The sequence below is a fragment of the Phoca vitulina genome, unplaced genomic scaffold (assembly GCF_004348235.1).
Source record: "Phoca vitulina isolate PV1807 unplaced genomic scaffold, GSC_HSeal_1.0 scaffold26, whole genome shotgun sequence".
Lineage (NCBI taxonomy): Eukaryota > Metazoa > Chordata > Mammalia > Carnivora > Phocidae > Phoca > Phoca vitulina.
The window spans coordinates 957,137-982,891 of record NW_022589729.1 but is presented as its reverse complement, the minus strand read 5'-3'; the positions used below and the strand labels follow the sequence as shown (position 1 = coordinate 982,891).

At 46.9% G+C, this 25,755-nt stretch overlaps 1 protein-coding gene across 3 annotated transcripts in view; it reads right to left on the bottom strand.

Annotated features, from left to right (window-relative positions):
* The window catches only part of DDR2 (discoidin domain receptor tyrosine kinase 2), a 189,050-nt gene that overhangs the window by 108,115 nt on the left and 55,180 nt on the right, over positions 1-25,755 (bottom strand). For all 3 annotated transcript variants that reach the window (XM_032422046.1, XM_032422047.1, XM_032422045.1), the window contains exon 2: positions 16,931-17,077. In XM_032422046.1, coding sequence (XP_032277937.1) covers positions 16,931-16,936 — 6 coding nt within the window. In that variant the 5' untranslated portion in view covers positions 16,937-17,077. The remainder of the gene's footprint in view (positions 1-16,930; positions 17,078-25,755) is intronic.

Below are 25,755 nucleotides of genomic sequence, written 5' to 3'. Positions count from 1 at the left end.
AGTCAAGAGAAATTGTTTCTAGATGAGTCAAAGGAGTTCTCCAGTGCTCTGGACCCAGTACTATCTCTATGACATTAAGTCACACAGTCTGCAGGAAATATAAGCAGGCTAACACTCCCATAGCCTTCCTGAACCAGGGACTACCGGCTCCCAAAAGGTGCCCTCTGAGAGGCTCCTTCCATGTACAAACTTTTTAATGATGTATTAATTTTCTTTAAAAGGTAGGGTAGGGGAAAGAATCTGGAAGTATATTTGAGTTGATTATAATATTGACAAAATTAACCTTTATACCTAATTACAGAACTAAAATGGACAATTAGAGCCCATAATTAAAGGATGCACATAACAATGAAATTACGGTGCGCAATGAGTCGGGAAAAATCCTAATTATACTCTGGGAACCTGAAATCCCTGGCATTGCCTCACACTGCTATTTTCATCACAGAAACCATCTACATGAGCTCATCTCAGGTTTTCGGGGTCTCTAAGTGGATCTCTCTCATAGGGACAGAGGGTCCCTGGGAACGTGCTTCGGGGCACATTTCCCTGAGACCAGCCGCACAGTCCACCCTTATCAGAAAGACTGGTATGCTAGAAAATATATCCCTCACATGCTTAGGGTGATGGGAAGCTGTTCTCTAGACAGTTTTGAAAAATTATTCTTTCACCATCACACAATGGGTAGGGATTTGCCTAAGTAAGTCTTTTTAATTTGGAAGTCAGTTAAGAAACAAAGAAGAGAGTAGATGTGAATCTATATGTGTATGTGTGTGTGTATATATAGTTTAGTATATATATGCATTTGTGTGTATCTATATGTGTGTATAGTTTAGTGCATACACACACACACAGTTTCTAGGGGGACTGAAGAAAGACAAATACATCATGTATCACATACTTCATGTAGGTCTGACTACTTTGTAAACAACAATTCAGGAACATAACAGACAATGAGAGTTAAAAAAGCCAAAGTCAAGGTACAAGAGAGGAAACATGGTGAAACATGAGGCCGGAGGGTCTACCTGGATGGAACGCTGATACAATGTCAAGGACTTTTACAAGCACACACGGGCTTTGACTCACGGAAGCCGCATCACCACCATGTGAGATGCACCCGACTCTTCTGTAGATGAGGGAGCTACAGCACAGGGTGGGTAATCACTGGCCCTAACTCGCCCAGCTGGGAAGTGATAGCTCTGGAAAGGATGGACCAACACCGAGGGAAAACTGCAATAGGGAGGTTGTCGGGAAAAGTGGCCCAGGCAGTCTGACTGGGCATTGGGGGCGACAAATAACCAGAGGGAAGAGACATAAGGGAACACAGAGCGCGGGGCTATGGGACCGGCAGGTGTGATGGGGAAAGTAGGTCAAAGATGACTACGTTTTTTACCTAAATGGGGAAAAAAAAAAAAAAAGAATTGTGATAAATTTATCAGAGACAGGAAAGGGAAGGAAGAATATAATGGAAATGTTAAGTTCTTGCACAGATGCTGTGCCTTTGAAATGCCTGGGGGTTTCCAGAAGGAGGTGTCCATCAGGCAGCTGGAGATTCAAGACAAGGGCTTGAACAAAGGTCAGGCTAGAGAGGCTCACTGGAGAGAGGTCTCGGAAGAGGGGAGACCCAGGCCAAAGGGGCGCCTGAGACAGCCAAGGGAGGGGACTCATTGGAGAGGAAAAGAGGGTCAGAAAAAAAGGAAAGGCACTAATAATCAATCGTGGGCTACCAGAGGCTCCCCAACCCTAGCCCACACCAACCCCCTACTTCCGCATCCATGCCACACACCCTTGGGAAATGATAACCTTCAGTAAGGACTAAAGACATGACCGTTCTTCCAGCTGTGGATGGGGTAAGCTGCGGGGAGGCAAGGCGCAGCCCCCGGAACACAACGGCCCTGGAATAGCGCTGTGTGTGACCGATGGTGGCTGCACGAGGAGTGAGCATCGCAGAGCGCGAAGAATCCTCGAATCACCACGTTATACACCTGAAACTCACGTAACGTCACATGTGGGCTAGTCTTCATTAAAAAAACAAAGATCTGGGGCGCCTGGGTGGCTCAGTCGTTAAGCGTCTGCCTTCGGCTCAGGTCATGGTCCCAGGGTCCTGGGATCAAGCCCCGCATCGGGTTCCCTGCTCCGTGGGAAGCCTGCTTCTCCCTCTCCCACTCCCCCTGCTTGTGTTCCCTCTCTCGCTGTGTCTCTCTCTGTGTCAAATAAATAAATAAATAAATAAAATCTTAAAAAAAGAAAAAAAAAACAAAGATCTGATCATTATTGCTCTTTGAAATGGCTCAACGGGAAGCTCTGAAAGGTCAGAGACAGCGTCTGTCCTGCCCGCTACTCAATCCTAAAAGCCTCCTGTTTAGCCTGGCACCGACCAAATGATGTCCTGAGTAACGAGGGAATGGACAGGGGACTGGAGGGACTTCACTGGTGAGAAGTCAGCAGTAGGAACTCATTCCCGGTCCAGGGCTGTTTCTCCCGTGCCCCAGCGCCTCCGCCCGCGGTCTCTGGGGCAGCCCCCACAGGACGCCCTCACATGTCCCAGAGCATGTGTGTGTGCCGACAGCGAGCAGAGGCCAGGCCACAGCCACTTTCCCCTAGCAGACCACCCCTAATTTACTGTGAACCTCCTGGCCCGCGAAGAAAAGATCAAATCCAGCATTTCAACCACCATAACAAGCATAGAGTGTTTACCAGGGCCAAAGGAAAAAAGCGTCATCCCACCCTCTGGTCCCACAGAACTTGTACCAGAGTCAAATCTCTGAAATTAATGTTCCGGCTCCTCAGCTTAACATAACCACTTGCTTCTGGCAAATCAAAGAGGAGCCACTTACCCTTCCAGACCGCCTGAGCCTTTGAGTATCATCAGCCGACAGAACAGCTCAGGGTTTGTAGCTGGTCAGGGTCAGAGGCGGCAGCAAAGCTGAATTCAGTCAATATCATCAAAAGTCTTAGGGCTGATATTAGCTTCATGGTGAACGCCCAAGCGGAAACTAGTGGGGCAGCAGTTTCTTTAATCACGGGGGCCATTAGTCTTTGACCTGTCAGCTTGATGAGGCTCCAGTCCCCAGCCATTCAAACACTAATCTAGGTGTTCCTGTGAAGATGTCTTGTAGATGTGATGACAATGCATAGTCAGTTGACTCTATGGAAGAGATTATCCTGGATAATCTGGACGGAACCTATTCAATCCACTGAAAGGCCACAAAAGCAGAGCTGAGACTCCCCCACAGAAGAAGTTCCACTGGGGACAGCAGCTTCAGCCCATCCCCAAGACCCCCAGCCTGCCCTCCCTGGTGGCCCTGCCGGTTGGGGACTTGCCGAGGCAGCCCCCGTGGTCGCCTACACCAAGTCCTTGCAATCACCCTCTTGACCTGTATCTCTTGCTGGTTCTGCTTCTCTGGTTGGACCCTGAATGATACAACGCAGCACGGCCCCTGAGAAGATGCATCCAATTAGTAACTATTTGAGTGTTTGCTGGGTGCTGTGCCCTGTTCTAGATGGCGGAGATGGGAGAAAGTAGAACAAAGACAGGTAGGGGGCTGCCGCCTTGTGATGCGAGTGCCAGACCTCTGGCTTCGCCAGGGCCTCCTCCCACAGCATCTGAAACCCTGTCTTTAGGGACACAGAGACACAGAGACACACACAGGGAAGAAGGCTCCAGGACAACAGAGGCAGGGGTTGGAGTGACCGCAGGAACCCCTGGAAGGGAGAAGAGGCGAGGAAGGATGCTTCCCCGGAAACTTCCAAGGGAGTCTGACCCTGCCCATGTCGTGATTTGGACCTTCTAGTCTCCAGAACGGTGACAATAGATTTCTCTGGTCCCACTCTGGTCTTCCCCAGTTTGTGGGAATTTGTGAAGGCGGCCCTAGGAAAGTAATAAAAATAGTCAAATCCATTCATTCTTTTTCTTCAGAAGTATTTGCCCCATAAATCACAGACTAAGTAAGGTCTGATGTGTCATCTAACATTCTCATGTTAGACTTGACCCAGGTTTCCGCAGCTCAGAGACTTAGCACGAAGCCCCCTTGATGTGCTGTGTTCACTTTCAGTGGCTTTGCAACAAAACTGTTTTTACGAACAGGCCACCAGCCCGTGTAGTTTGCCAAGTTGACTATTTTAATATTGTATTTGAGTCTTATTCATCTTTTTTTTTAAAGATTTTATTTATTTATTTGAGAGAGAGAGTTCACAAGCAGGGGGGAGGAACAGGGGGAGAGGGAGAAGCAGGCTCCCCGCGGAGCAGGGAGCCCAATGCGGGGCTCGATCCCAGGACCCTGGGACCATGACCTGAGCTGAAGACAGACGCTTAACGACTGAGCCACCCAGGCGCCCCAGAGTTTTATTCATCTTGATCACTGGGTCTTTTGGTGTCCCTTTACAGTTTCCACCAGAGGTGACTGCCTCACTGTCTCAGCCCAGGCCCAGCCCTGCTCCCCTCGGACTTCTCGCACTCTTGTCATTAGCCTGCATTTTTCCAGGCTTAATTGTTCTCCTTCCGGCCAGCCCCTCTCCAATGCCTGTGCAGTAATTCTTGGTCTCCAGGGACTCTGCCACTTGATTCATCTGTTTTTATATATTCTTCCCATATTTTACTAAAAGCTGATATTTCCTGCAGATAACTGAAGAAGATGTCAGTTAAGGCCAATCCTAACCAGACGCCTACAGGCCCCTTTTAGATGCTGCCCTGTGATGGGATGGGCGTCAGTGTCACTGTTGGGATGGTTGGGGTGTCCTTTGTAATTCTCCTGCCACACTGATGCCACCTAAGCCAGCCTCCGCATTCGGACATCATCTTGAGAACACTGCAGAAGAGGGGGCAGCTAGATAGAAACAACTCATCTTGTGCTGGCCCCTCCCTGGCTCCCAGTGCATTTCTTCCAAACGACTGCTTTTAAATGTGTTTGGCCTTGAGTTTTTTGTAGATTTTTTTTTTTGTACTCTTCTGGGGTTTTTCTAAATACAATAATGCAGCTGCCTGCTCATGATCCACTCTGTTTTTTAATATTTATTTATTTTAGAGAAAGAGAGAGAGAGAGAGAAAGCATAAGCAGGAGGGGCAGAGGGTGAGGGAGAGAGAATCTCCAGCAGATCGAGAATCCCTGCTGATCGAGGAGCCTATCATGGGGCTCGATGGGGGGCATAAGGGGGGCTTGATGGGGGGCTCGATTACATGACCCCAAGATCACAAACTGAGCCGAAACTAAGAGTCAGATGCTTAACCGACTGCACTACGCAGGCGCCCCTCGGTCTAGTGTCTTATTTAAAAGCTGTGTCGCGCACTTGGCTACTGTGCTAAGAGGTGTTCTGCACTAGAATTCAAGCATTGACAAACCCCGGCTCTGTCATGGTCCCGCTGTGGGTCTCCGGCAAAGTGCTTATTCCCTCTCGTCCTCTGTTTCTTCAGCTGTAAAATGGGCTAACAATACCTATCCTTCCTTCTCATGGTAGTTATGAGTCGGGAGGATGGTAGATGTTGAGGGGCCTTGTGGCTAAAGTAAGTGCTATGCGAAAGCTTACAAATGCGTATGCATGAGGAAGTGCTGTTTGTAATCAGAAAACCCTGGAACTGTGGGACTGGGGGTGAATTCTGGCATATGCAAATGGTGAATAATTCTGTAATCATTCAAAAAATAATTGACTTAGAGACGATAGTTAGGTGAGTAGATAACAGATAATTGATGGACAAATAGATGTGACGGCTCCATTTGGAAGGTGTGGGTGTGTGTGCATACAGGTAAGCCAGTGCAACTTTGGAAACACACCAGAAAGAATAAACATCGAGCCTGAAATATTAAGGAAAGCAGTTGTCTCTGGAGAGTTAAAAGAGATGGCTGGGGAGGGAAATTTTACTTCTCATTTTATATCATTCTTAAATGCTGGGATTATGGGTTATGTTTCCTCAGTGGGATTTTCAGGTTTTTTAATTTTATAAATATTTAAGGAAAACAGTGTTACATAAATTCCGGCTCTTCAACCCTATGCCCGATGATTTTATATACACTCTCCTTAAGGTGCACATTTTCAGTCATTAGCCACTTCACGCACACGCACACTTTTTCAACAGTGAGCGGAGCTAATCCCACAGTGCTGAAGCGGCTTGCCGGGGTCACATAACCACTAAGTCAGAGCGAGGACCCCCGGTCCACTCTGCCCTCCACAGTTCACACTGGCCTATTGCCATCAGAGTATGTCTGTCCTTCCTGTGCTCACTCATTCCGTCCACCAATACTAAGGCCTACCCTGGGTTTAGCACCATACTTGGTTCTAGAAAGCTGCAAAGATGAACAAGGCAAGATTTCTGCCCTGAAGCAGCTCACTGTCTCTTGTGCTGTTAAAAAGAAACAGAAGGAAACAGAATGCTCCATGGGCAGAGACAGAGTAAACAGCTAGGGACTGCCCAGCCGCCCTGACTACTCTTGTGAGGTTGAGTCAGAAGATGACTCTGAGCCCCTTCTTCTTGAGTGACCTCTGTGCTGGAACAGGGCAAAGATACCCTCCACGCTTTGGTACATCTCCGTTTGCCCAGCCCACCTCTTCATTTTGCCCGGCGTGGGCGGATGGGTAGTGGAGAGAAAAGAGGCGAGTAAGGTATCTGTAGAAATCCGAGGGAAGAGAGGGGCCATGGTCACGGTGGGAGCCACACATGGACGGAAGGTCAAACCAATGGCTGGCAGAAGGAGGAGCTGTGAAGTTCACATTTATATGCCGGCCAAAAAAGAAAAAAATTCCTCTGACTCAAAATAAACACAAACTTGCTGTGGGCCCTTGTGCGATTTTTCTTAGGATTTTTGGGAATATTGTCAATGGTCTATCTGCCCCTCTCCCCTGAAATCTGTGGGGATCACAGGCTGGGCTCTGTCCAGACCAGAAGTAAAGGATTTAGAGAAGTGTGCACCTTCTTCTCAAAAGGTCACTTAATTTGGGTTTTCTTCCCTGTGAAGTTGAATTTTTAATCAAAGGGGAGTATCCTTTATATCCTTGGCATGAGCCATGGATTTGGCAAGAGGCAGTATGCGTGAGTGGCCAAAGGACTGATACATGCAGTCATTGGTCATTAGAACCTCTAGGGACACAGCATGAAGGAAAAGGAACAGGAGGTAGGAAGTGCAGAACTGGACAGGTAGAGAGGAGAGGAGGGACACTTAAGGCAGCAGGTACATGTGGGGCAAGGGACGGATGTATAGGCACAGCTAGGATGCTGAAGGAACATGGCTTCCCTGGCTTTGAAGCCGTGAAGGAAGCTTGGCCGCCATCTATTAACTCCCTCACGTCACAGGTATGCCATTTGAGAACCAGAGAGGTGACATGGTTGCCAAGACCACAGAGCACGATCCATCCCCTGGCCTGCTTGACCGAGTTCTGTACTCACTCCATGAACATGCTGTCCCCAGAACAAGCAGAGGTTCAGAAATGGGAAGCTGGGGACACATACAAGAAATAGCAAGCCTGAGGAGGGGGGAGGATCTGATTTGAGGAGAAAATACACTTAGGGAACTGATGGGAAGTGAAGGTGGAGACGTTGGTTGGGATTTGCTTCTGAAAGGCACTGAACATGAGACCCATGGGTTTGGGTCTTTTTTCCATGTAGAAGACAGAGAACTACTATGTGTGTTGGAGCAGAGCTCAGGTCGCTATTTTTTGTCCCCAGGAACATGTGAGGACATCTGACTGGGAGAGAGGAAAGACCTTCAGAGTTCCAGGGAAAGAAAGAGCTCACTGAGATTCCTTGTATTTTCTCTCTGAAAAATACAAATACTTCTTTATAAGAGCATTCCCTTTTTTTACAAAAAAAATTACATAACTTCTTTTATTTCTTTTCTAATATAAAAAGCCACGCATGCTCATTTATGAACTTTCAATTTGATGAAGAACCAAAATGGCTCCTACAGTCTCCTCACCTAAAATCAAACCCAGTTCATATTCTGACATCATGACTTTTCATCAGTTTTTGTTCTGTGAATTTTACATAATTATTAAATATCTCTGTATAACTTATAACTTACTTTTTAAGATTTTATTTATTTATTTATTTGACAGAGAGAGAGAGATGGTGAGAGAGAGGGCATGAGCAGGGGGAGGGGCAGAGGGAGAGGGAGAAGCAGACTCCCCTCTGAGCAGGGACCCCCCCCCCAGATGCGGGACTCGATCCCAGGACCCTGGTGATCATGGTCTGAGCCGAAGGCAGATGCTTAACCAACTGAGCCACCCAGGCACCCCATAACTTTATAACTTCTAATTTCACTTAATATAAAACCATAAATACCTTCTTATGTAATCTAAGATTCTCAAAACCATCATTTTAAAGGTGTATGATCTGTATACTTAATCATGCCCTCAGTGCTGGCCATTCAGATCTTTTCTTTTTCCTCCCTAAATGCTACATTGTTGTGTGTAACGTTTGTCCCCTTCAGAGTATTTCCTTAGAACAGACTCATAAAAGTGAAATTCCTACATCAAATAGTATGGACGGTTTTTAAGGTCATTCACACACCTTGTCAAATTGATTTACAATGGGGGGGTTCTTATACATGTAACATATAACTCTAAAAACTAGAGTTTTTATTGAATGAAAGTAGTTTCTTTGGATGGCTTTTCTTTAATTACAAAAATATTTCATATTTGAAGGAGAGAAAATTCTCCATAAAATTAGACTGTGGAAGGGAAAGCACAGCTTCCATGAAGTTTAATGTCCACTCACCCTGGACCACATTTGCTTTCTCCTGTCTTCTGATCGGCGCTCCGCCCCTCCCTTTCCTCACTACCTACCCCACCCCGTCTTCTCCCAGCCTCTCAGATTCTGGGATGTTGTCTATTCTGTGTTGATTAAGGGGGATGATTCCATCTTGTATTTCCTAGTAAAGGACCCAAGTCCACACACAGAGACTTCCGCACCCTTGCCCAGGGCTTTGGAAAGTACAGTTTGCAACGAAAAGATTAACGGTGCTTTCCTGATCTTCATGGCCTGTGTGTTTCTCATTATCTTTCCTTGGATGCAGCTGCTGGCTTTTGTTCCAAAGCCACACAAGGCTAGTCCTGGCTCCTCCCAGAGCGAGGAGACTTCTCTAGAGCTAACGCTGTAGAGTGAGCAGAGCCACCAGCCTCTCGCACAGTCAAAACCCCTCTCTTTTCCCCCTGGCACAACTCTGCTCAGACTCCTTCACTGCCCAGCTGCCCCTTTTCTGGCCTCCTAACAAGCTCCCCCACCTCTGCCTCCTTCCCCTTACAATCCTCCTCGTATACTACAGCAAAATCAGGCCTTCCTGGAGCAAAATGCACATCATCTTACAGCTCTGCTCAAGCATCTGCAGCAGATCTCTGTTACTTACATGGGAAGTCCGATATTTTGGAATGGATTAATAAATATATACCATGTGCTTTTTCATGGGTACACATTAAGCACCGTAGGGGCTATACCATGAGCCCTGTATCTAGTTCGGGGAGCTAACACATACATGTGAAAAGTCACAGGGCTCCGGCCCCCACTTCCTTCCAGTTCTCCAGTCCTGCATGTTCCACAGGCAGATCTTGCACTCGACATGTTTCAAACTGAATTTACTCTCTTCTCCCCAAATCTATGCTCTTTGTATAATGGTTCTGCTATCCAGGCTCTCAAGACAAGAAAGACACATGTCAGGAATATGGGGAGATATTTTTTACCTTTTTTTAAGATTTTATTTATTTATTTGAGAGAGAGAGAGAGCACACATGAGTGAGCATGAGCAGGGGGTAGGGGCAGAAGCACAGGGAGAAGCAGACTCCCCACTGAGCCAGGAGCCTGATGGGGGACTCGATCCCAGGACCCTGGGATCATGACCTGAGCCGAAGGCAGATGCTTCACCAACTGAGCCACCCAGAAGCCCAGGAATATGGGGAGACTTGAGGGGCATGAGATTTTGGACTTGTAGTGTCCATCAAAATCTACTTGTCTACTTATTCACTTCCTTAGTTGTGCTTAAGAACATAAAGGGGTACAGAAGCAAATAAGATGTGCCCCCACTGTTGTGAGCATAGAACATAGTGGGGGAGACATAGAGCTTCCTGTCCACTGCCAACCCATCCACCCCAACTGTGCCTCCCAAGCCTGGGTCTCCAGATCCACCCCCAGCTCAACCATTCACTTCAGGAAAAGTGGACTAGGATATCTCCACGTATTTTCATGATTGTGCTGTACTTGTCTTCTACCGAATCCCAACTGATCCAGATATTAGAACGACCATAGTATCCATGTGTATCAAGAACTATGGGTAGGGCGCCTGGGTGGCTCAGTCGTTAAGCGTCTGCCTTCGGCTCAGGTCATGATCCCAGGGTCCTGGGATCGAGTCCCACATCGGGCTCCCTGCTCGGCAAGAAGCCTGCTTCTCCCTCTCCCATTCCCCCTGCTTGTGTTCCTGCTCTCGCTATCTCTCTCTCTGTCAAATAAATAAATAAAATCTTAAAAAAAAAAAAAAAAAAAAAAAGAACTATGGGTAAAAAAACACTAACGAAGATCCCCGCCATCGATGGCTTTATAATCTGGAGAGAGAGCCTGACGCCTGAACAGATCACTTCCCCATAATACGGTGCGTGGCCAGACCGTGCCGGAGTTGCAGCCAACACCAACAGAAGGGGTCGTCCGGCCCAAATGCAGATTCAGGGAGATGCAGGGAAAGTGGGGTGAGGAGGAAGGAAACCTGCCCACTGGAACTTGAGGGAGGGGCAGTCGGTTCGTAGTGGGGAAACTGGAATTTGAACGCAGGTTCGTCTGACTGTCCAGTCCATGTTTTTCCCACCATCCTGTTACCTGGTAGGCTTTCGGTGGATATTCACTGAATGAAAGAAGAAATGAGTGAATGAATGGATGGAAGGATGGATGGATGGATGGATGGATGGATGGATGGATGGATGGATGAATACACTATACTTCTTCTATTGGAGAGAATTGCTGAAATGTCAGCCCAAATAGTAACTTTGGTTTAAAACTCCCATGGTCTGACCAGCTGAGCTAATCAGCTAATGCCCCTCAGGGAATTCCTGCAACAGGGCAGGTGGTTCTCAACACAAGAGGTGCTAATTCACACCTACAACCTCTCAGAATTGGTTGGAGGTAAGATAGTCTGGAATTGAGGAGGGGACTCCCCACTTTCGTCTACCCCACCTCCTCAAGAAAACCCTGCTGGTGTCCTGGGCTATGCAGACAATGGGAAAAGAAACTAGGTAAGCCTAAAGCTCCTAGAGCTACAACCAAGAACCCCATAGAAGCCCACACTAAACCACTCTGGCCCCAGGACACCCTAGATAAGGAAAAAAGATCCTAATTCTCCTACACCCACCTCCTCTGAAATTTGGTTCTGGCAGGAGGAGAGCCAGGATTTCTAAGACTTAAAGATCAGAGCAGGGTGCCCACATCCTCAAGCATTTCCATGGGACTGCCTCTCTCCGTCCACAACCCCCTTGCTCCACTGGGTTTGCAGAGTGGATGCCTCCTGCCAGCAGCCCTCCTCCTCCCTTCCCCGCTTCCTGCTCCTCGGCCCAAGCCTCTGCCTCCTGTCTCTGTATGCTTGGCATACACATGCAGCGAGCTTGCAGCCGGAGTGTGCCATCATTTCACAATTCCAAAACCCCAAATAAGAGACAGGTGGTGGGATTCTCCCACGGAATTAAAAGAAGGACTCCAAGCCCATGCTGTCTGAGTCTGGCTGCCCAGGGAATAGCCCAGAGGTGGGCTGGGCTGAGGCTACTGTTCCAGGAGGTTCTACCTGACCCTTTCCAGGCTGTTTAATTCCTTGGTCCCCAACATATCTACTCAGAATGTCCTCTCGGCTCCTCCCAGTTCCTGAGGAAAGTCAAGCTTCCTTTGAACAATTAATGGAATCAATTTGTGGAGGAAGGAGTCAGCTCGATAAAATTACAATCATTTCTTCAAGGAGGTTGTTATGAAAGGGGCCTTGGAAAGTCACAGACTCCTTGGTACCATTATCTGGATCGATTTGGGACTCAAGATACTTCATTGCCCACTTGGGAATTACGTCTTATGACTCTGCTTCTCCATGATGGATTAAGATGGGCTTGCAAACTTTGCCACTGGGGCAAAGGATTATAGCTATTTCCTTTACTTCAAGGAAATATTTTGGGTTCATCACATAAGCCATTACCAGCACACTTTTTTTTTTCTGTAAAGGCCCAGAGAGTCAATATTTTAGGCCTCGTGGGCCAAAAGGTCTCTGTCATAACTATTCAACTTGGCCTGTGTAGCACAAAAGAAGCCATAGGCAATGTGTAAATAAATGAGCAGAGCAGTGTGCTAATAAAACTTTATTGACAAAAACGAGCAGCAGGCTGGATTTGGACCACAGGCTATAGTTTGCGAATTCCTGACATAAACCGTTCTGTGCGCGAGTGTCAGTATGAGGAGGAAATGAGATTCACTGACACCCTTAGAAAGGAGGTTGCTGCTTTGGTACAAGAAAACTTTGAGGCCTTCTTGTTCTACCGTTATCTAAGTAACCTCAAATAATATCAGAAACTGCATTTTTAACACAATCCCCCGGTGGTTTGTACACATTATACCTGGAGACCAATGTGTCTCAACCACCAGTCAAATTACAGACTCTGAGGCCTGAGGCTCTGTATTTTCAACAAGCTCCTGGGTAACACGGATGCTGTCAGTGGATGATGCTTCATTTAGGGAAGATCTGTTTTGGAACATCCTCCACAAGACCCAGTTCTGGGGTGAAACATGGGAACAGGTGGGTCCCAGCAGCCCACCACCACCCACCCACTTTCTCTAACCCCAGAGAACACATGTGTAATACTATGCTAGATGGTACACAAAAGCAAAAGTACCTGATGGAGACTCAGACCTTGGCTAAGAGGTTCTTACAATCTTTTTATCGTGGTGGGCAGGGGGGTGGGGTGCGGGGAGTGAGAGAGGGGAGCTCATACACATAAAAAAATTAATCAATATAAGACGTCATAGGAATGTCTAAGACCCTGAGACATCAGTGAAAAAATCCTGACCAATGCTATGAATGTCTAGAAGGGTTACCCCTACCTACTCTCATCCATCACAGGAGGAGGAACCAGGGGCTCCACACCCAAAGAAGCAGGAGCTTTGAGTAGGTTCAAGCGCAGAAGGAAATTCAGTGAATGCTGCCAGTCAGGAAACCTCACATCATTCCTGCAGCCCACAGTCTCAGGCTAAGGTAATTAATATAATATGAGAAATTCTAAGGCGATGAACATTGAAACAATGGAAATAAGATTCTTGCTAGCAGCCCTGGGTTGGGCAATGCAGTCTGTGGCTGACCCTTAAATCTAGTCTTATAAGCTGTGAAGATCAAAGCAAAAACAAGAGGCTGACACCTTAGAAAATGCTGGCTCCAAGTGTTTCATGCATGTCTATTTTTAGGGCCCTGAATAGTTCCCGCTTAAACCTCGTTCAGAAGTGCACTCACACTGGGCAAGAGGAGCACGGACCAGGCAGATGCTAAGATGGCGTCCAGATGTCACAGCCCAGCCAGTGGTCAGAGCTCTCCCCAATCTGGCAGCCACCCTCCTTTCCAGCTCTCTCTTCCACCACTCCTCGACCCTCTGTTCCCGTAGTTTGCCATTTGTTCCCTACCCCCAACCCCCAACCCCCGAGGCAGTGCGGCCCTAGTTCACTGGTCACTCCATGTCCTTGCTGCTGAGGTCAGCTCCACTGATAACGACCGACCCATACCTCGCCCCCTCTGCATACTGCACCGCTGCCCAGCCCCCCAGGCTGGACCCCAGCCCCACCCCCTCCACAGTCAAGGACCACCCAGCCACAAGTACTATCCCCTTCCATCACCACTCACCACCCTCTGGGCGCCTCCCCCCGCATTGAGCATGGTTCTCTTTTTTGTTCCTTCCCTTTCCTGTCAGCCGTGAGCACATGGGCTGGGATGATCTCGTACTTATATTTATATGCTTTCAAGTCACTTGCAGAGTCCCTTACACATCACAGGTGTTAAACAGTTACTGCTTTTGTTAGTAAAGCTGTTACCCAAAGTCCTTGGGTCCCATGCTGCTCTCTGGCCCCACCGTTCCTTGCATTTCATCACAGTCCATTCGTGGCTCATGCTTTTCAGAATGTTGTTGGAGCCCAGTTCTTCCAGAAAGCTCTAAGCCAGCCTCTTGCACACCTGACCTCCCTTCCCCTAGGCAGGCTTGGTTTCTCGGTTTCTAACTGGCGTCTCCTCTCCTGCACGGCACCCTAGCTGTGGCTCTCTGATTAGTTACACACTGACCCTGATCCTGCCTTTTCCAAAATAATCCTGGCACCGCCATATTCCAAAATCTGAGCCATATTCCAAAATCTGAGCCATATTCCAAAATCTCAGACGCTGAGGCTTAGGCCGCCATGTGGTCACAGCGTCGCATCCACCTCAACCGTAAGGCACCCTGCATTTGTTTGACCAGGTTTGCTCCGGTCACAGCTCCAAGTGCCACCCACCCCCACTGCCACCCCCACCTCCAATACCCCAGGCTGTGCTGTCCCCTAGACAACATGTCCTCCAGGACACATGAAAGCAGGACTTCCCACCCGAGACACTCATGAGAAACAGACCAGCCCTACGCCACTCGCAATGGGAAAAAGACCGCTTCGAACTCATGAAGGAAAATCAAGTTCCAGTTGGAAATACAAACTTTTCCTTTAAAGGAGAAGCTAATGTTGGCAGCACTGCTCTTCTGAGCTACACTCCAAGGCTTTGGGAGAGAGAGGGAAGGAAGACAGTGTGAATGACAAGCGGACAGGAGACAAAGAGAGGAAAGCAGAGAGAATAGGAGCAAGAGGCAGGAGGCACGGAGGGAGGGGCGGGGGGAGGCAGAGTAAGAGCAGAAGACCCACAGGAGAAGGAGCAGAGGGGGAGGGGAGTGGAGGGGACAAAGGGGGAGGAAAAGGCAGAGAAGACAGGCTAACTGCAATGCGGGCTCCCCAGCGGGACCACCCGTTCTGTGGCAAGCACGACAGTGTCCCCTGTGAGCTCTAACCTCCAGGAGGGGACAGGCTCTCCCCTGGCTTTTATAACACTCCACCGAGTGAAATCTACACCAGAGATTTGCGGGGGGGGGGAGCCAAAGCCAACAACCAGACAGAATTGGAGGCATCTCTCTCCAAAGGCTATTGTTAACCTCTGCTCTCAGTATTCATGAGTGATGCCAGACCTCTGAAAAGTAGGGAACCATACATTCGGATTAGCCCCGTGTTCCAGAGTATCTATTAATAACGCCCCCTTTCCCTCACAAGTGTTCCCGTTCAGATGCTAAATTACTCACTCCTCCTATTAATAGGAGACACAGGAAATGGAGACTCGAGCCTCGGAACAGAATGAAATACTTAGTGTCATTCTCAGAAAAGGAGGAAGCCTGGACTGTAGACCAGAAGAGACCAGGAAGAGTCTTCCCTGGGGGGGCAGAGGTACTTGAGAAAGCTCTCGGTATAACACGATAGTGGAGGTGGGGAGAGGCGGCCAGACAAGGCTTCACGAGACAAGGCTATATATAGCACACGCCGTGGATGCTGAAATATTAATTTCTGGAAATAGTCGCTTAGGATTGGGTGGCAGGGGAAGAAAAGTCCGCAGGGACAGTTTCTGGAAAGTAAAGCAGTAGGAGCCACCGAAAAATCACATTTGAGGAATCTCGTGTAATAGAGAAAATCTGCAATAGCTTCTGGTTAGTAGCTAAATGTAGCTATGAATTATTCATTCTGAACGGCACACCAAGAAGGGTCCAGTTAAGACCTCTGAGCTCTCCAGGATCAAGAGTCTCTCGGAAGTCTATTGGAAGGAAGCGAAGGAGGGAAATAAATTAGTGTCAAGGCAAGCTGTGGGAAGAAAGGGACCCAGGATGGTTTATCACCACAAGGAGGTGAAGGAGAAATGGGGAGGAGGTTTATTCCTTGGATAATAAACAGAAGGAGTGTATAATCCAATGAGCATCTTGACAGTGAGAAGAAATCTCCTGCAGGATGACAGGAAATACTGCTCTTCCCCCCTGCCCTCACCCTTCATTCGCAAGGACTCACAGGTCCACGTTATTCGCTCAGCCGCCCATTCATTGGAAGCCACAAGGGATGTAAGTAGAAGTGGAGTCAGCGGGTTCCCCCTGAGCATCTCATGTGCACCAGACCCTGAGCTGGGTGCCGAGGCTGCGGGCATGAAGGAGATGCGGTTTCTGCCTTCGGCGAGCTCCAGGAAGACTCGTGGAATGACTACAGTTCTAGACTCATTAGTGGGATCTGAGTCTGCTAAAGGATGAACTGAGAAGTCCCCTCGAGACCAAAATTCACTCAGAGCAGACCACCTCAACATGGGCGAACACTTCCTAGCTTCCTCACGGAAGCTCTGAGATGCACCACCCTCCTCTTTCTGCCCTGAGGCCCAGGGCTAAGCGTGGCATTTAACTGCGGGAAGTACCCTAGCCTAGGTTCTCTTGTACGTGTAACTCCTCCAAAGCTTACTACAGGACTCTGCTTCAATGACCTGGTGTTAGTAGATCTGTGAATTATTATTTTTTCTCTAAGCCACCTCAAATTATTGCTGGAAGAAGGCAACTTATAAAAAAAATACGAAATTCGGAGAGATCCAGATCGATATGGGAAACCCAAGATTCCAGTGGGTCCTGTAGGGACAGGGAAGGCCGTGATATCCTGGGCCACTCAGAGTCAGGGAGGACACCCTGAGCCAGGACACCCCAGGCTTGGCCTCTAACCTAGGGGGTGGCCGCATCCGGATCAGTCAAGTGTGAGCTGACATTCAACATCGGCTTTCCCATACAATCAAATACATGATCTCCTCTGATACCAGCTCTCGGCACAGAACCCGCATACTCGACGGACCTTGTGACACCAGCCAGGTAAGTGAGGGGCTTCAGGGCAGCCCTCCTGCCGTCAGCCTCTGGCTCAGTGACTGGCCCTACTTACATCCATGGGTGCAGAACATTCTCCGAGAAACAGAATCCTCCACAACAGCTGGCTTTGGTGTCTCTTCAACTGTCACAACGTCTTTGCTTCGAGCCACAAGCCTTGGAACTTTCTACAGCATGGAACTCCAGACCACTTGTAGATACCCTTTTATGGAAGATGAGAAAAGGGAAAGCAGTATCACGTTACAAATGTTTGCTTCAGGGGCACCTGGGTGGCTCAGTCGTTAAGCGTCTGCCTTCGGCTCAGGTCATGATCCCACGGTCCTGGGATCGAGCCCCGCATCGGGCTCCCTGCTCTGCAGGAAGCCTGCTTCTCCCTCTCCCACTCCCCCTGCTTGTGTTCCCTCTCTCGCTGTGTCTCTGTCAAATAAATAAATAAAATCTTTAAAAAAAAAAAAAAAAAAACAAATGTTTGCTTCATTCACATTTCCTTTCCTACTTGACATTGGGGTGCCTGACTATCAAACAGAAACCCCCCCAAGTACCCTAGGCACCAAAGGGATCTCAAAGACATTTTGTTTCTGAGGGTTCTTACACCTACTGATGTTTATCAACTTAGAAACTAAAACAGAATTTTAAATGTATTGTTTATTTAAAATAATTATTATTAAATTTTATTATTCATTTTTAATTTCTTAAACATTATTTTAAAATTATTATGATGATTATGTGTTAACATAAATAATAATTTTTTTATAAAAATAGCTATTTTCAAAAAATACTTAATGAGAAGAGTGGCATTATTTTACATTTTAAAGAATCCCTTTGATATCTGGCTTAATCGAACACAGATTCTCATACCTGCTTCTGAATTCAATCTGTTGCAATATCACATACCACTTAACCTCTCGAAAACTCCACCATGTAATTGTGGGAGATTGAGAGTAAAAAAAAAAAAAGTGAAACATTTTAGGATTATTGTGAAATAGTTTTGTTCTTGTAGATCCCCTGAGAAGGTCTCCCGTGCTCCCAGGGTTGCCCTGGCCCTGGACCCACCATTCCGTGCAATCAAAGTAGGTCTCACTTCTCCCTCAGACTATCATTGCCTTTCTTTGATGCCACTAGTTATCAGTTACCTGAACAGTCTTCTAGAATTATCTACACATAAATGAAGATATAGGAATGTAGAGTTTTTATTAATTTTTAACAGTCAAGTATGAGCACTCTATACATTTCACCTCGGGTTTTCTGTTACACGTGTTGGGAGGCATTGCATTTTAGTATATGTCGTTGCGTCATTTCTGCGGGTCTCCCGTCCTCCGCTAAACGGATATAACAACACCCAGCTCTGCACAGTGCCACAGTATTCAGGTGGGTTGCTCCACAGCTACTGTAACTTGCCACTTTCTTCAGTAAAGGACACAGGGCTTAATGGGAATAAAGGGGCCACACGGAGCAAGAACAGATGTCACATACATCAGTACAGCTTTCCTCTGGCTTCTGCTTCCCTAAGAAGGCATGCAGCCCAAGGATTCAAAATTTGAGAAAGTATCCAATTTTTTGCCATACTACAGGGGCTCACCTAGTATTATACTTGGGGCTTACCTCACTGTGCCAGAAATTCTTGTGTTAACAACCTCTGTGCCTATTTTTATAGGAATGTTTACAAACATGGACCTGTCTGGAAACACACTCACTATCATTGGTGTCACATAATCGTGAGGCAAGAAGGCAGGATCGGGGTCCAAGTGTCCCCAGACAGTACTTCTAAAAACTATTTCCCTGTGGTACTAAGTTAACAGAGATCAACCCTCTTAGTTCACAACTTCCCTGACATAGAAACATAGAATACCCCTCAGCTGCAGGAAACCCTCCCCTCATGGGGGTAACTTGGTCTAATTATACTGCAGGCTTCAGATGCTAAAGTTGATGCAGACCAATGAGGGTTCACTGCCTCTCTCTCAGACCTACTAGCTATATAATCTTCGCTTCCACTTACTTATAAAATGGAAGTAATGATACCTATCTCATGCAGTTATTAAGAATAATTGCAGGGGCGCCTGGGTGGCTCAGTCAGCTAAGCATCTGCCTTCGGTTCAGGTCATGATCCCAGGGTCCTGGGATCGAGCCCTGCATCAGGCTCTCTGCTCCGCGGGGAGCCTGCTTCTCCGTCTCCCACTCCCCCTGCTTGTGTTCCCTCTCTCGCTGTGTCTTTCTCTGTCAAATAAATAAATAAAATCTTTTTTAAAAAAAAAAGAATAATTGTAATTATCTAGGGGCGCCTGGATGGTTCAGTCAGTTAAGCATCTGACTCTTGATTTCGGCTCAGGTCATGATCTCACGGTCATGAGATCGAGTCATTTCCTGTGTCCCTCCCCCACCATGCCCCCCTTGGCTCAACGCCGAGGGCCAAGTCTGCTTGAGATTCCCTCTCCTTCTCCCCCCACCGTTCACTCAGGCGCCCGTTCTCTCTCAAATAAATAAGATCTTTAAAAAAAAAAAAGAGTAATCGTAATTATCTATAAGATGTGCCTACCACATAGTAGGTATTCAATGCTTGGCAACTGGTAGCCTCCTTCCTTTATTGTTCTATGAACAGAAATAAGACAGGAGACTGATCTTATGTCCTGGACTGGGCTGGCTCTTCACTGGAAACCCCAGTGGTGTAGCCTTTTAGGAAGCCTGGAGATCTCAGAGACTGGGGCAAGAGAAGATGGTAGAGAATTTTTTTTCCCAACAAAAAGGATCTCATGAGCTGTTTGTCATCATCTGATTCTAAATCAGAGACACGGATCTGCTTTCCTCCTCCCCCCGGCAAGGAAAACAGGCACCAACATCCCCTGCATTTCTGTCTCAACTTTCCAGTCTGCCTCTGAAATCACATGGGACAGCGTGGTGAGCCACAGAACTGAGAGAAAACCCACCAGGTTTGGACGAGCCCTTCGGGTGAGGATGGGAAACGAGAGATTTACTCCTGAACAATTCCCAGGAGTAGAACGAGCACCTGCAATAATTACAGGACAGACGTATTACGACCTCCATTTACAGATGAAGAAACTGCAGTCTGGGAGACATGAGGTAAATTGCCAAGGTAGCACAGAGAACAAAGGCAGAGTCAGAATTCAAAGCCAGGTCTGCCCTACTCCAAAGCCCCAGCGTTGAACCACATCATCATGCGATTCTCCAGCTAGAAAGGAAACCAGCCCTGGGGTTTGATGTATGAATAAAGTAGCAAAGCCAGCAGCTTCCTAGGGATGGTCTCACAAGAGAGACAAGTTATCTTTAACTGTAAGTTAATGACTTTATTAGCCCAATATTGTACCTGAAATCAAAATCAAAATTCTTCAGAAAATCATCCCTACATTAGACACAAAAGTAAGAATGGTGGGACACCAAAGCCAAGATTTAACTACTTTGGGATTTATAGATTATTTATTTTATTTAATTAGTGTTTGATTAGATCAGTTATTAAGATGAATATGTTGTTTCGATTTATAGATGACTATTTTGAATAATGGGTAAATAATGTAATATTAATTTATCCAGTGGCATTTCTAGCTCCTAGTGCATATCAGGTGCTGCAAGTGCTACAGGTTAAGGAGACATGTCCCTTGGCCTCCAAGAAGGTGTATAATGTATATCATAAGATATAAGGGCTATAACCATATATGTATATGGGTTGGGGGGGTAATAAGATAGACAAGAATAAGGTGCTAAAAGAAGGAGAAATGTGGCCAGTGGGGTGTTCAGGGAAGGCCTGAAGGAGTGAAGAGGCATCACCTAGCTGCCTCTTGAAATATAAATAGGATTTTGTCAGCCTTGGAAGAGAGGGATGGCAGGTTCAGAGAGGCTACGGGCTTAATCTGGCATGGGAGATGCTTTAGAAGAGAGACAAGGGGCAAAGGGGCCGACCAGATCCTGACCTAGAATAACAACATCAGGAAGGGAAAAGAAAGAAATGGTAATGCAGAGAGAATTGAGGGTTGACCAATGACTTGCTACAGCAGGGAAGAAGGAAGGCGTCAAAGAAGTGTGGGTTTCCAACCTGCATGTGACCAGGAGCATGTCATTATTAACAAACCTGGGAAAACGAGAAGAGGAACTGGTACGTAAGGGAAGATGGTGAGTTTGGTTTTGAACATAAAGAATTGGGTTCCTTAAGGGGCGCATGGGTGGCTCAGTCTGTTAAGCGTCCGACTCTTGATTTCGGCCCAAGTCATGATCTCAAGGTTGTGGGATCGAGCCCCACGTCGGGCTCTGTGCTGGGCGTGGGGTCTGCTTGGGATTCTCTCTCTCTCTCCCTCCACCCCTCCCCCCCTTAAAAAAAAGAATTGGTTTTCTTAAGATGGAAACAGGTAAACACATGGAGCACAGAGGTAGAAATTAGGGTCTGGCATTCAAGAGAAGGTTCAGTTTTAGAGATACATATTTGAACATCAAATACATAAAAGCAGTAAGTGAAGTCTGAGGCAGATAAGATGATCTGAGAATAAGAGGAGAAAAATGAAGACAAAACCTTGGGGCCCATCCGCCTTGAGTGGGTGGAAGATGACGAACATCTCCAGGTAAGAACCAGAACAACTCAAAAATAGTTTCTCCTCAGAAAACATCAGAAGCCTCTGATCTAACCCGACTCCCTTACTTCACAGATGAAGAACACCCAGGTCCAGATGGCTGACTGATTTATCTAAGGGCTCACATCTGCAAATCTGTAGCTAGATGGTTAAGTGACCACTGGGAAATCGCACTAACTCGGCCTTGCGCGTGCACCAGACAACACGGCTGGATTCAGAGAGGCCTGAGAACAAACTGGAAACTTCTTTTTATCTCTGCTACATTAGTTCAGCCCTGGCACTGTGCCCAACCACATAATCAGCTCAGGGTTCAGACCACATCTTACTCATCTTGTTGTCACTGCCCCTCTGCCCGCAACTTTCCCCACCATTGTCTCTGCCACCAGTGTTATTACAGAGTAGAAAAATCACAGATGATGTTCTTCTTCTGAATGTGCACATGATCATAGACTTCTGGAGTTGAAAGAACTTAAGGCTTCATCTAGTATTAGTGTAACCTCTGGGGAAACGGACCCAGGGCAGTCCAGTGACCAGATAACCGGTTAGTAGTAGAACTCAGACCAAAATTCCAGTCTCCTGTTTCTCTCCATTTCACCACCAACCTTTAGTGCAAGAGACTTATTCTTAAAGATTTATTTGTTTATTTGAGGGAGAGAGAGAGAGAACATGAATGGGGGGAGGGGCAGAGGGCGAGAGAGAGAATCTTAAGCAGACTCTGGGCTGAGCACAGAGCCCAAACCCAGGACTCTGAGATCATGGCCTGAGCCAAAACCAAGAGTCTGATGCTTAACCAACTGAGCCACCCGCAAGGTGCCCTGCAAGAGACTTATTCTTAAGGCAAACTCTCTAGTCTCTAATTTCTCCAAATGTATGCTATGAAGCCCTCTCCCCTTAAGACGTTTCTTGAAAAAAAGAACTCCATGGTCCAAAACATTTGTGGAGTGCTATAAGTTACCCCTGTCTTGGACAGCCGAAATACTTATTACCATATTAAAGACCTTGGCAAGTCCTGCAGGAAAGAAACCTGGGTCATTCTCTAAGAATATTTCCCAAACTTGTTTGACCACAGAACTCTGGCCCTTGCCCGTGCCCCTGCTGTTGTCTATTTAAAAACCCACAGGTCTCCGAGGATTGTACTTTGCGAGACACCACCTTTGTCTGATTAGCAAGATTTCCCTGGTAGGTCCCACGCAGAAGTGTCAGGACTGAGGGGTCCTCAGTGTGGGAACCAGGCGGGGAAGAGACAGCCTGCAGAGAAGGAGAGAGAAATGGCAAACCGTCCCAGAATCTTCTGAGCCATCTGTTCTGCCAACAACAAAGGGTGAAACAGCTATGTGAGAAATTCTGACTTGGGGTCCTGGTCAGGAGCATAAGACGCTGGTTTCCAACAAAGAGTTCTTGTGGGGAAATGGGGTCTTTGGGTGCACATCACCAGCCTGCGAGCTTCCCTGGGCTTCGGCACCATTTCCAGCAGTGCTTTCTCCTCGTGTCTTTTGAGTATCTTCCACAGCCGCTTGGGCTTTTCCTTGCTCACTCTACCAACCTGGTCCAAACCCAACCACATCTGGATGACCGAGAGCAGCCTTCTGAGTCTCCTGACTCAATCCCTTCTCCCCTCCCACGGACCTTACAGGCTACAGTCACATTAGTTTTCTTAAAACAGTACTTTACCTGCTTCAAGATAAAAAAAGAATGTTCCAAACTCCACAACATCCGAAGCTCCCCTTAATGTAAGAAAACACATCTAGGCAATGGTATTTCTCTGTGCTCCCCGGTACAAATTTCTACCGCCCAGGCGCACATCCTCTCTGTTAACTGAACCAGCCATAAGCAGTCTGACTGCCAAGGCTCCCCTCTGCCTTCTCTTTGCTTCCTGCCTCTCGGATTCTAGCCAGTCTCATGCAACTCCCAGCTCCAGGGGCCCCCCTGTACCAGCACTTCCATGAGCTCTCGCACTTGAAGACACTGAGCCCCTAGCCCCGCACGCACTCATGTGGCTTTACTGTTTCCTGAATTTTTTGATGGGTCATAAATCCAGGAAGAAAAAAGACCATGCCTTATTACATTCAAGGCACTTAGTAAGCATTCAGAAACCCTCTTGCTGAATAACGGAATTAATCCACATTGACCTCAGAACTATATGTTAAGCAGAAAACTTCTCATCTATAAAACACTAGGGAAACTGACCTCTTCCTGGGCCTCCCAGGCATCCAAATTTTTCTAGTTCAGTTGATCTCGGTTTTAGTAAAAGGGAGGAAGACAGATTCTATCCCGTGCTAAAGGACCCGGCAAGGTTTTGTTCTTTTTCTGGAAGACAGAGCTGTGCTTTCTGCCACCTTCTTGAAGGCTTCTTGCCACGTGTGGGCCCTGGGGGAGAGTCTAGCCTGAGTATATTACGTGATATTTAAACATGTATCTCTACATTTTTCCAAAGGTCTGGCCAAAAGAGTGCTCTTCTCAAGAATATATTCTCTATTGATAATTGTTTCTTCATTCATTCTCTGAATTATTCAACGAACATTTAGTGAGCAAGTCCTGGGGATGCAGAGGTGGTTAGAAGACAAGCACAGGCAGCCACGGTCACACACGCTTTCACTCAAAGGGCATCAGAGGAGCACTGGCCATAAAGTCACCTGGGGGAGGCTGCTCAGAAGACAGATGCAGGGTCCCTGGACGCTGCGCAGAAAATGTCTGAATTCAGTTAAGCCTGTGGTGGAGCCTGGGATCTGCACTTTTAAAAATCCCTCCAGGTGATTCTGACGTATACTCAGGTTAGAGACCCACTGGCCAGTGAAAAAGACAGGCTTTTAAGGAGATTGTTATAAAACAGTGGTGCCTGCTTCCAGGGTAAGGGAAGTTCCCGATACGGAATGGAAGTTCACGTACGGAAAGCAACAAAGCAGTGGGGAAAAGTCGGGTGTGATGATAAGGGAGACCTTCATGCAAACCGCTGTGTGATTCGTGCCACATGTCCGCCTACATAAAATAAGAAAAACACCCACCTCACACAACTCTCACAAGCCTTCAGTGAGATGATGTAGAGAAAGGGCTTCACCCAAATCTTGGTACACAATAAACACATCACTCTGAATTCATCATGATTGCTATTTTTATTTATTTTTTTAAATGAATATCTTAATTTTTATTTTTTTTAAAGATTTTATTTATTTATTTGACAGAGAGAGACACAGGGAGAGAGGGAACCAAGCAGGGGAAGTGGGAGAAGCAGGCCTCCCGCGGAGCAGGGAGCCCGACGCAGGGCTCAATCCCAGGACCCTGGGATCATGACCTGAGCCGAAGGCAGACGCTTAACCGACTGAGCCACCAGGCGCCCCATGATTGTTATTTTTAATTACAAAAACACTTAAAAGAGAGTGGGGAGATCAGAAAGTCTTTCCCGAGAAACAATGGAGTCTGAATTTAGTTTAAAAGCAGTGTCCCCAAGTGTAATTGTATTCTTGCCGCCCACAAAATTTCTAGATTTTTTAAAATTTTATATCTACGATTCTATAGTTTGAAACTCTTAATACGGGTGGGAACCAAGTACAGTCGTGCAATTTCAGTGCCTGTCTTTCCACTCGTGTTCACAACTGTCCAAAAGCCAAATGAGAGCCAGATCAAGTCAAGAGCCAATCTACAAACAGGACACGGTGGGAGAGCTGAGTCATCGTTGGCACGGGGCAGCTCAATCGGCTCACCACAGACGTCAGCTCATGCTGTGAGCAGATGCGTGATGTGGACTCTGACTTCTCACATACCAACACCTACCGGTTTATAAGCAGAAACCCAAGGCATAAATACACAAGGCAGAATGGTTCTGTCTCTAATTCTATTAGTAATTGTGTGAGATACTCTTTTGTAGCAATTTCAATATCACCACCAGGCTAATCTTACCTTTTCAAGTGAATAGACAATTTAACAAATTATCAAATGATACCTCATTAAAACTGACATTTGGGGGCACCTGGTTGGCTCAGTCAGTTGAGTGTCAGACTCTTGATTTCGGCTCAGGTCGTGATCTCAGGATTGTGAGATGGAGCCCACATCAGGCTCTGCGCTCAGCGTGGAGTCTGCTTGTCCCTCTCTCTCTGCTCCACCCCCCACCCTTGCACGCACTCTCTCTCTCTCTCTCTCTCTCTCTCAAATAAATAATTAAATAAAAACTGCCATTTGACCATTTCCTACTTGCAGAGTTTGGTTAAATATGAGATTTGATTTTCCTGAACTTATAAACCCTTGAGGCTATTATTAACAATTTGCTTAACATACTTACACCAATGGGCATTTTTTGCATGCATATTAATTACAT